Source organism: Temnothorax longispinosus, chromosome 1, assembly GCF_030848805.1.
Source record: "Temnothorax longispinosus isolate EJ_2023e chromosome 1, Tlon_JGU_v1, whole genome shotgun sequence".
NCBI classification, from domain to species: Eukaryota; Metazoa; Arthropoda; class Insecta; order Hymenoptera; family Formicidae; genus Temnothorax; species Temnothorax longispinosus.
The window spans coordinates 27,966,485-27,978,567 of record NC_092358.1 but is presented as its reverse complement, the minus strand read 5'-3'; the positions used below and the strand labels follow the sequence as shown (position 1 = coordinate 27,978,567).

The 12,083-nt window shown below is 42.7% G+C and overlaps 1 protein-coding gene across 1 annotated transcript in view; it reads left to right on the top strand.

Annotated features, from left to right (window-relative positions):
* Positions 1 to 1,067: 1,067 nt before the first annotated feature.
* Positions 1,068 to 12,083, top strand: part of Ets98b (DNA-binding protein Ets98B) — a 34,954-nt gene continuing 23,938 nt past the window's right edge. The window contains exon 1 of the mRNA XM_071795110.1: positions 1,068 to 1,760. Coding sequence (XP_071651211.1) covers positions 1,725 to 1,760 — 36 coding nt within the window. The 5' untranslated portion in view covers positions 1,068 to 1,724. The remainder of the gene's footprint in view (positions 1,761 to 12,083) is intronic.

Sequence of the window (12,083 nt, the reverse complement as noted above, 5' to 3'; positions counted from 1 at the left end):
CCTCTCTTCGCCGAGCATCGCTTACGCTCCTCTTCTATCCTCTGTGTATCGCGGCTGCTTCTCAATAAACGCCGATCGCGTTAAGATCGGTTCACAACGCGACCGCGCGCGGGAGGATCCTTTCCCTGAAGGATTCGCAAAATCGTGATCTCTCGCACGAACCTCGTACGAACATTTTTACGCTGCTCTTTTTGTTTTTCTTATCCGTAGATAATTTTTAAAAAATTAACAGAGGTTGATCTCATCGTCGTAACTCTAAAATATCTTCAAATCTTTTATTCGTTTATTCAAGAAACGGCTTCCCGCAGTGAGTACGTTGCAAAACGTCAGCGTCTTGAGCCAATCTTTCAGCAAAAAAAAACGCGTATTTGTAATTTAATAGCGCGTGTAATTAGACATTCGTTATATGTAAAAAAAAAAATAATAATAACGGTTTTCCGCTTCTAGCAATATTTTTCCATTTAACTTGGCGAGATTTGACTCTCGCAATCATGATTAGACGTTTTCTTCCATTTTCTTTCAGCGCGAGTGATAAAGTGGCGCGAATAGCGTAATAGGCGTGAAATTCACTCCTCTCGCGAACGGATCCTCTCGCGCAAGCCGACGATCTTTATTATTCGCGCCGGTGAAGGTCCGCCGGGGACGGACGCGGGAGGAAGAAAGAAAGAAAGAAAGGAGAGGGGAAAAAAAGTCGACCGGGCGCCGCGCCGAGCTCGATCGTAACACCACGGCCTGCGTTTCATAAATCAGCGGGATTATTAAAAAACGCGCCGCGGCGCACTATTAATTCGGATTGTGATAAAGCGTTAAGGTGCGATTTCATTGACGCTAGGAAGAAGTTCAGACCGTCTCAACTTTTTAGCGTACCGCAAAATTCAACGGAACTTCTTCCCCCACTACATTTTCTTGACGCTGCCGCTGGTTTCTAGCGTCAATGAAATCGCACCTTTAAGAAATTCAGCGAGCGCGTTCGCGGACAACGAGGAGAAAGAACGATCCGTCGTTGATATTTTCTCGCGCATTCGTCGTTTCGCATTTCGGCGTGGAGGTATCGTCCGCGGCAAATCCGCCGCGAGGACACGCGCGAGAGAGCGGAAGCTGTTGGGCGCGGAATTAAGCGACCACGTGTCCGGTGTCGCGGAGATTCGCGAATTCGCAAAGGCGGAGCGACGTTCAGCTCGCCCGCGCCGCGCCGGGTTGTGGATCGCGAGTCGCGGGTGCGCGCGCGGCGCGCGCGCATGCGCGAGTTAGCACTTAGTAGGTCGCCCGCGCTCGGCCGACTTCGGCGACGCTCGGGCCGATCGCTTCGAATTCGAACGCGCCCACCGACACCAAGTCCCGCCACACGCTCGGCGCTCGCTCGGCGGCGGCGGTCAGTCGGTCGATCGTACGCGACACACGAGGGTTGTGAGGAGCCGCGAGGAGCCGCGAGGATTCGCGAGAGGCACACGGCCGCGCACGCGACGAGGACGGAGAGACAAGGAGGGATCCGGTGACCAGGAGCAACTGGATAAATACTTGTTGACGGAAAAGGCACCGAGCGGAGAGGACGAGGAGGATCCGGTGGATTTTCCATCGTCGTCGTCGTCGTCGCCGTCGGCGACCGCGTGAAGACGAAGCAAAGTTGATCTCTCCACTCGATCGAGAGCGTCGAGAGATCGATCCTCGCGCGCGAGGACGACAGCTGTCAAAAGTGTCAAGTCGGCAGCGAAGGCGAACGAGATATGGTGTACGGAGGAGGATTCGACATGGTGGAGACGGTAAGTTTTGACTTTGAATTATATATATGGTTGGTTAATTGTGTTTGCTCGTAAAGCGTTTTGCCTTTGACACGAGCCGTTCCTCGTAAACATTTTATTGTGATTTATTTTAAATGTGCCACTATGATAATTCGCTTAAGAATACGCATGTATTACGCTAAGTTGTGCGTCATACTTCATTTCGTTCTATCAAAAAAACTCTTACTTGGCGAAGTGAATGAAGTGATACACTGTTAAATACATAAATGTCAAAGATTAGATTCAATTTGAGTTATTTTCTATTATTCTTATAAGTTCACTGCTCCTATTCAATATGTTGTCAATTTAACTAAAACAATGTAAATTTAACTAAACCAATGGAGTTAAAATAATAACTATTTTGTATTAAAATAATAAATTTCGACACACATGGTAGTTAAAAATAACAGAATGTTATCTAACTCAAGGTATTGATCAAGATATTTTGGTCAAGAAATTTTATCTTTTAATATTTAACAGTGTATTAATCCAATAGAGTTACATATTTATTAAACTAAAGTACAAACGAACCACGAGAATTCTACATCGAAACTACGTCGAATTGATTATTCTCTTGAACATCAGATGGTTTTAAAGCTTTTTACGTTCTGCAACAATTAAAGTAAAATTATTCACGCGAATTTAATTTAATTAATTCTTTATAGTTTTTGATGCGCTAAACGATTTACATTACGTTAAGTAGTTAAGTTTGAACACTATAAGAGCAAATTCGAAACCCTCAACTTCATAAAAATACCGTAGCAATCCTATTATACGCAATTATAAATATGCGCGGTTTATCGTTATCGCCGTATTTCAAACAGACAAGCGATTGATTTATTCGCCCTGTAAATAGAGGTGTAGAGAAGGCGTTAAACGTCAGAGAGCGAGGAAAGGATCGTAGTGGAGGATCCTTCGATCGAGCGAGTCGCAGTAGCTACGGCCCTGTCGAAGAAAGACACGAACCGACGAGTCGGTCGTACGAAAGGCTAACTTTCGAATCTACCACCACTATAAGGCCGGCAATGTCGATAGTTAGGTACGGAGAACCGAGAAATTCACTCGGCTGGTACGTGATGGAAAATTTCGCGGTAAAAACAGAGGCGAAACCCGCCGCCGATCCCGCGGTTTTCTTGGCGGCGCAACTTTTACCGAGCAGGTTTATCGTCTTCCGCAAAACGCGTCGCCTTTGACAGGACTGCCGTGCGATTGTTGCGCGGGTCGCGCCGCTGTCCTTCAATTTTGCAAAGAATTAGCGTGAATTGCGAATCATTTGTTCCCTCCTCTTTATCTGACTGAATGATTAATTAAAATATGTCAACGATTGAGAGGATTCGAGGCATAATCGAAAACTGTATCACATATATAAGAACGCGGCGTGAACTCAATATTCTCAATTTTTTGCACGATTCTTTATCTTTATTTTTTTTACGTAAGAGATAGCACATTAAACTTGAAGCAATCTTGTTTGGAATTATTCTTTTTTGATACTGAAATCAATGTTATTTAATATTAGCGGAATTTTATTATCATTAAGAATTGTTTTCGATAATGAATAATTTAAATTTGATAAAATATTTAAATTTACAATTAAATATCTGACAATAATATATCAAAATGGAATCGAATGATGACAACAAAGCTCCGAGATGTGATTATTATTGACATAATACGCGTTTTTATTACGCATGATACGCAAACAGCAAGGAATTATTAATAATAAACATTATATAAATGATCTACCTTTTGAGCTTATTACATATTTTTTTTATCGTTACTCCTCAATTTAGTAAGTAATAGGTAATCATTTCGCGGTAATCGACCTATCATTTCACGTAGTTGGAAACAAGCGAGCTAATTATAAAGATAGAAAGGTTTCGTGAGATCTTCGCGAGGAGAATTTATCTCTCGTGAATATGCTCACGAGAACACGGCGTAGAAGGTATAGTTGATACGAGCGGTTGAATAACATTTTTAACGCCTTTCCTCCACAGCTGGACTTTGCTTTCCGAATAGTAGATCGTACTTTGACCAAAAAGCATTATCGCCGCTTGCAAAAGATAATTAAAATATTTACATACGAAATTTCTATGCCGAAATAAAAAAAACGTAAATTGCGTGTCGTTAACGATTTTACGAAAATGAGAAATAAAAAATGTAGAATATATTGTCTTTATAATGAAATTTCTCTAACATGTCTCTGATGGCTCTTTTGATCACACAACTATAGATTATACAATCTGTTACTTTCTTTGTGCATCTCTTCATCTTTTCCTTTTATTCTCGCTCGAGTCTTAAAATTTCTCTAAAATACCGCTTATTATTCGATCGGTGGCAGATACATTTTTCCATCGTTCTAGCATCTGTTAAATTTGTCGACCGTTTAAATTCTCGCTAAATCTACCGTGGCAAAGAATTCAAACTTTTCGTTCCGATCGAACGACCGAAGGCGCGCTTCAGCCTTTGTCCAGGTTATCGTGAGAGTTTTCGGTCGCCGATACGGAGAGACACGTGCTCGTATCGTGCGAAACTTTATTGTCGGCGATAGCCGCGGGCAATACTGGCACGCCGCTGGCGACCCGAGCGAGGCGAGTCTCGGCCGCGTAAACAGGGTGTAATTAAAAAATGTCAGTAGCCGGTCTTTGTGTGCCGCGGGTGCATTGTATGTAGCAGGCGTCCTTGCCGAGCCGATTCGAAATCCTGTCTCGCGCAGGCTCGCGCATTAGCGAGGGCGTGGTTGGTCGTTCGTTCCTGGTCCGAGGATAGCCAGGCCTCGTAGTAATTGCACCAGACTTGTTTCCACCGCACGACTTTTACGGTTTCGACTTCTCCCCGCGCCTCTCGCCTCTCTCTCTCTCTCTTTCTCTCACTCTTTCCCTCTCCTTCCTTCCCTCTTTGTCAACGTCACGAAACTCGCAACTGGACGTCACCTACGAAGATCTGCTCTGATTTTAAATAAGACGACCGGTTATAACCTTCGACTTGATCACCGTTCGCTCACGTCCGCGGTATTTTACCTGGATTTTACCTGAAATCAGACACTCGATCCGAGCGTGGTTCGGGTTCGGGTTCCGACACGCCACGGACGAGGTATTTAATGCTGAAAGTTGCGAGAAAAGATGGCGATCGATGGGACTTTCGTCGAGGCGAATGTGAAATATATTCGCGCGAAAAATACCATTCTCTTGTTATCGCCGTAAAGGTTCTCCGGTTCTCCCCCGTGTATATATTGCGCGTGTTGTTACATGAGGAACGTTATAGATAATATACGACACGTAAAGCTATTCACACAGAGATATTTCTGTTCCTATACTTATCGATAGTACATAAATTATGCGGGAAACGTTAAACGTCAAGTACCATATTTTTCTTTACAAAGCTAAAGCGGTTGTTGGTATTTATCACGATAAAAGTTCGCTATTTATTGTACGTCGGGGTTAAAGGTAGAACGCGTCTTTCGATCGTTAACGTAAGAAACATTTTCGCGAAGTGAATTAAAACGATTTATTCATCCAAGGCGACCCTCTTGGCTTTTTGCGACTTTGCATCTTGTTCTCTCTTCGTGCTCTCACCTTTCTTCTTCTTTTTTTCATAAGGTTTTGGCTTTGCAGACGTCCTATATTTTATTTTTAATGAAAAACCCGTTTAAGTTCATTAAAATTAATTTCATTATTACCGCCGTATCATTAATTGTTTTCATTATTATTTGCATTTTTATTTCTCTCAATAACCTGAGATTATATCTGTAGAATTTGAATTCAAAGATTTAAATTTCTCTCATTATTAAATGCTCTGGTATTATCCGCAGATTTATTATCTTCGAAAAATTGTGGTAAAAATAAACAAACGGTTAAACAATATGAATTCAGCAAGTTCTTATTTGGTATCCATTTTTAGACAATTCGTGTGTTAAGATTGTTACGTAATATTCAACAACATATTTCGTAATCTAAAAAATTATTCCGCGACTCCTGTATTCGCAGTTCTTTGAAGTGAGCCAGAAGAAAACGACAATGCAAAGTAGGAGATATTGATCAAGAACGTGTTTGCACTTATCGCTTATTAATTAATTAGGCCGGCAATGATTCATGATATTTTCCCAATTATAAATCGATCCAAATTAAAAATCTTTAAAATCATTTCGATTCAAACAGTTACTTAGTTACTAGGTTCTTAATATAATTTTACGAAAATATTAGATTATTAAACTGATATTATTTTTGCACCTTGAGGTTAAAACAGCTCTAAAAATATCAATGTACCGAACTATTATACTTATTCCATTCTATATCTGTATAGATGTCCGTGTCTATCGCGCGAATAAGACATCTAGTTATTATCGAAAATAATAACGTTTAACTGGAATGCAGATCTGTGTGCGAAAAGCCACTATTTTCCTGTCGCTTGGGGATGAATTCTCTGGGGTTCTCAGGGTCCCGACACGTGATTTCTGAAAAACTTTCTAACTCGCGCGGTGTATATCTGTCGGAGGGTTCGCGGCGTGTGTCAGTTCAGCTTGTCTCAGCGCGCGCGGCCGCGCGGTACCGTTCTCCCGTACTCCCCGCGTACTTAAGGGACATGAAAGGTCGCCGATATTGCTAACGCAAGCGGAGCATAAGTCGCGAGTTGCGCAACCTCAGCCGGCCCTCGCGAGAGCGACGTCGGGTTGCGTGTCGGCGCCCGCCGATCTACGATCTAGGATCGATCCCCGGTTCGAAATCGAGGACATTAATCAGCGTTCGGCGGCGCTTGGTGCACGTGGGTGGCCGTTACTGACGCAAATCGCAATGGCTCGTTCTCCGTTTGCTGCGTTTACCCGTGTTGCGCGAGGTAAATCGAGCGAGGTCGAATCTCCTTGGTGAGGCAAGGCAGAGCAAGGCAAAGCAAAGCGAGAGCACTTGGATTTTCGAAAGGCGGTTTCAAAGGTCGATCGCCCCCTTCGATACCTCTCGGTTCCCATCGAGAAAGCGAGCTCGTGCAGCTCATGCGCTCCTGCGTAAAACAAAAAAATATATATATGAAAAAGAAAAAAGAAAGCGTTTCTCTGGGAAATGCCACGTGCGAATTCCCACGATTTATCGTACGGAATGTATATATCGCGAGGGCAATATCCGCAAATTCATTCGACCAACGCCAACGTGCAAATAAATAACCGTCGTACGAATTGCCGTAGGTAAAAATCTGTCCTTTTACCTCTCAACATTATGACTCGATTAGAAATATTCCTATTCGTCGATGACGTTGGTGTAAATTTATACTTTCTTACAATCTACAATCAAATTTTTATACGAATAATTAATTCGCCTATTATGTAAGATCTCAAAATGGTTCTAAAATGCGTTTCTTCCCCCAATGTACTTATCGCGTGTTGTAACGCATTCTGTCGTGTTAACTCGCGGTATTTACAACGACCATTCATTACACTCCGATATTCTTTGTTTTTTCGTTCAAATGAAGCCTTTATCGCCTTCGTGCCGAGCCGTCTTCGAGATACTTTATTAACTGTGTTGATACTTGTCAATTGTCGACCTTAGATGTTTCAGTTTCTCTTTCTTTTTTTCGAGTCAAATTTTTACCTCAATCCTCGATCAAACAAATTTCCGTAACTCGACGTATTTTCGAATGCGTGTTAAAACCTCGTCTCCAAACCTATCCGTCCATTTTCGAATTTAAACTCGCAGAAGTTCTTCAATTTCTAATGACTTTAGACAAGAGATCGTAATAGAATCACTATAAAGTCGCGCGAATTGGTGCAGACGACGATCAAGATACTCCCGCCAGCGCATAAATTACAATATCATAAATTACAAGCGCCGTATTAGCCTACGACGCACAAGGACGCGGCCGAACGAAAGATACGTGCGTTACGTGTATCCCGGTATTGGAAGGCTCCACACGTTCGCGCGCACCTCTGACACGTTGCTGACGGTGTTACCAGCACTTTACGGTTAATGCCGCCGTGCGGGATTAACTGTATACGGAACGTCATGAAGGAGTAAATATAGCGCGTCTGATATATATCCCGACGATCGAGCGGATTCCGCGATTGCAACGGTCGTCGCGGAGCGGCGCGTATCCGGAGAGACGTATGGGGAGACCGAATAAGTAACTTAGCTTTAACTATACTTGCCAGTTGTTCGGCGAAGAAGGAAACAATAGAGAAGCGGCTGTGTTACGGCGCGCGTTTGGTACCGCTGCATATATTCCAATTACATTTCGCGAACTTATATGCATCGTGAAATATGCCCTAATGTTTGCTTAACGTTCGAGTTTTAACATCGCGAATGAAAATCGCGGTAATTGACTAGAAATAGTCAATTAAGTTTCTAACGCGCGTATGAATATATGTCTATTTTGATCGGAATCCAGTTAGATACAGTTTGATCTTGGCTCAATTTTGTTACCTGATTTCGCGTCGGCTCGACATCGTGTTATGCATTAAACCCAATTAGTATGACTAAATTTAGTCCGAGGAGTGTCCGCGGAGGCCGGCATTCGCCGGAGCAATTTGCCTTCGTACCCGATGTCTTTACTTCTTTTCTGTCGATTAAACGCCGTCGCGACTACAAATGTCATAACACACGCAAAAACAAGTCCCAAGTCAATTGCTACATTCTAAGCACATTACGTAGGAGTTTACTTCACGGTACGTCCCGTTCCCAACAGAGGAAATAAAAGTGACAATACTAACTATCGACTTTTCCATCGATATAAAGAGGCACTTGACATTTCCTCGACGACTTCATTCGTAGTCGCTCTTCACAGTCTCTCTCGTTATTGTTTTATTGCGCCAGGAAAAGTGTACCTTTCTCTACCACGTTCCTTTGAAAATCGTATGTACGCCCATGATAATTTGTTTTTCGTTCGTTCCGATTCTCGCTGCACAAGTTGTGATAAATAAAACCATATACATAAATATTAATAATGTTTATTTATTCAGAATATATAATTATGAAAATGTAATGATTTATCGATCGTTATTTAAGTCCCATCACTATTGATTTTTTTCCTTTTTACTGAGGCACTAATAATTTGATAAGCAAGAATGTCGCATAAAAGTTTTTACATTTACAATGTCTCGTCTAGAGAGATAAAAATTATATCACTTTATAAGTTACATTATGCAGCAATCAATCAAATTTTGCTACAGCTGCATGATTGAACACTTCTCTCTTTTTCCCCTTTTTTTTCATAATTGGAAAATGTCAAGCGTCGTTAATGCTTTATTCGCATTTAATTTCTAGTCCCGTTTAGCCGACTGCGCCGACGCCGACGTAGGAAAGAAATTTTCCTAGGAGTCTTAATTTGCGGCACCCTTCGATCGTTTAGAGGCGTAATCGCGCTTTCTTCCAATTCGCCTCGGTTATGCCGCGTACGCCGTGGTATTTACGCGTGGCTACGTGATCCTACGTGTATGTACGTAGGTAACCGCTGCGGCAACCGAGTTTCTTCGGTACGTGACTTTACCGTTAGGCCGCTTCTCCGCTTCTTCTGTCCGCGAGTTGCCTACATACGGAGCAAGCCACTATATACGCGTTTAATGAACGAGTTTTCGATGTTTCCTCTCTCTCCCTTCCCTCCCGTCTCTCCCTCTCTCCCTCTTTCCTTCTTTCTCTCTTTCTCTCTGTCGGTCTTTACGTCAATTGAACACGACGAGCGATTGACGATCCCCGCGATACCTCCGAGTCAATAAAATTCTGTTAATTTTATTAGTATCTTAAAGAGGAGAGAGAGAGAGAGAGGAGAAAGAGAGAATTGAAAATTCTTTAACATATATGTCACGTGTGACAGTTAAAATTTTGTGACATATATTAGCATATATGCGTGATAACGATAATAACATTAATTTTCATAATACTAACAATAAGTCTAAAAGCAGTGTGTAGTTTATTAGATAAAAATATAGTTATTATTAAAACAGTCAACAACAAGCGCTTCTAAAATACTCGAGAACACATATATAAAATATTTGTGAACTTTATGACATTATTAATGTATTTTGTTCTATATGCGTAAACATTTATGCGAAAGGTAGAGAGGTTGAAATATAAGTTTTCCTTATATCTCATTAACAATGCGATTCCGAGGCAAAAGAAGATATTCTTGAGATACCGGGAAGGTTTGCAGAAGCAACAAGAGCGCGAGTGGCATCTCCCGAGAGGGAGAACACGAGTTTCATTTGAATAGAATGGATCGATAGTGATTTACGATACACTCGATGCCGTGCACACTCGTGACCGTTTTCCATTTCTCCTAGCTGCTCTTTACCGGTCCCGGTCCGCCTCTTTATGAGCGTCGTACACACGTCTCGATATCAGAAAATTCAAGTACGCCCGCGTGCACGACGCGAGCGAGCGTTACGCCTTGCGATTTGCGATGGGAATGGAACAAACATGTACGATCGACAGTTTACGACGGACGGCTAATTGCGGGAACGCGAAAGCCCGGTGCGAATCCCTTTTCCGAAATCCCAGGTTATCGGCAACCAGTCGCTAATAAAACGACCCGCGACGCACTACACGTAATCGTTACAACGGACTAAATAGAAAAGAAACATCTTACATGAAAGTTATAGAGCGAAACCTTCGAAACGATATACAGTTTCGCAATACGCGGCGTGGCGCAATCGTAAAGAAGCGGCAAGAAAACGGCTATATCTTTTTGAGTGGAAACCAATACGCTCCGCGTATCGTGCGCGAAAGCTCGCGATACGTAATGGGGAGAAAGCAGGAAGATTACGATCTCTGAAGATTACGTACACCCTGTTTCGTGCGCACGATGCGCGGGGTGGTAAACGCGTGCGTCAGACATCTCGACGTCTGAGGAGAGTGAACCATGGCATCGTCTCGGCGTCGTGTAAAGTTATGCGTGAACCAGCGGCGCGCGGTGCATTCACGTGCAACGGTATCTCCTGTGCGACGACTGCGACGCGGCCGTCTGACTTTGACGAGCTTCATTCACTGGGAAACGCGTCGACTGCGCGTAGCGCGCACAAGAAATGTTTCACACAAAAGTTGCGGGTCTTGGAAAGAGGGAGGAAAAAAGGGGAAACATACTTCGACGGTAATACCTTTGGCAATGCGTATCGTCGTTACGGAATACGGCAATGATTAGAGCTCATTATTTTAAATGAGTATCGGACGAAAAAAAGAGGACGAATATAATTATCATTAGAGTACGCGCAATTATCTACGAAAGCATTTTAAATTCGTAAACAGATTAGATATGTTAGTAAAATATTACCGTTATTAATGCTTAATCTTTTTACATTTCTCTGATGGAATGTCAAACAGTTTTGGTAAAAATAATATCTGTCGAATTTTTGAAATATTAAATGCTCTTAACAACTCAATTCAAGAACTTATATACCTTTACGCCTCAAGAAGTAATTAATCCCTATCTGGTCATAGTGCTCCCATGTAATCCAATTTTTGTGACTTTTTTATTCCTTTTTTTTTTAAACCTTTACGTCTCAAGAAGTAATTAATTCCTATCTGGCCATAGTGCTCCCATGTAATCCAATTTTTGTGATTGTTGTTCCTTTTTTTAAAGATCAACATAAACCTTATGTATTTAAAGTAATACGTGAACCAAATGACGATTTATTTACGTTCTTCCCTCGGTAATATCCGAATAAGACTTCTAAAAAAAAACGGAAGAGGAGGAACATTGATCGATGGTAACAAACGGCATGGTCGCGGTGAGAGGATGACGACAACAACACGCGTATCCTATCTGGCGCGAACACACGGAGGCGGATTCTCGGAACGGGAGGCCATTACCGGTACACAGCCGCGTACTGATATCTCAATATGTGCCCTTAGCTCGAATCCATTATAATGCCTCAGGTATACCGCGAGGACAATCGTCGCGCATGGTCGTGTAGAGAGAAAGGGAGCGAGAGAAAGAAACAAAGAGAGAGAGAGAGAGAGAGAGCCGTTTGGTATTGCTCCGCGAGAACAGCCATCCGCCGCGGCCGGCGCGTTCCAGGAACGCCACCCAGAGTTCTTTCGCCGCGAATTTCGCGCGACCCGTTCGCTCCATCGAAGAATTCGCCACCGCACGCTCGATTAGGAGAAGTACCCTTAGGAATGGGCCTTGAAAGGACGCTTCGGATAATACTTTACGGCGATATTTTGTTAGCGAGGGATTCTTAAGTTAAGAATGACAACATAAGCAGAGCGCATTTTAAATCTGGGATGACGCTGCACGGAGACGCTCAGGTCGATAGATCGTGATCGGGATAGAGTCGTACGTTGCGCATTTACATTTCAATGCGAGACGATAAGGGCGGGAGTTTTCTGA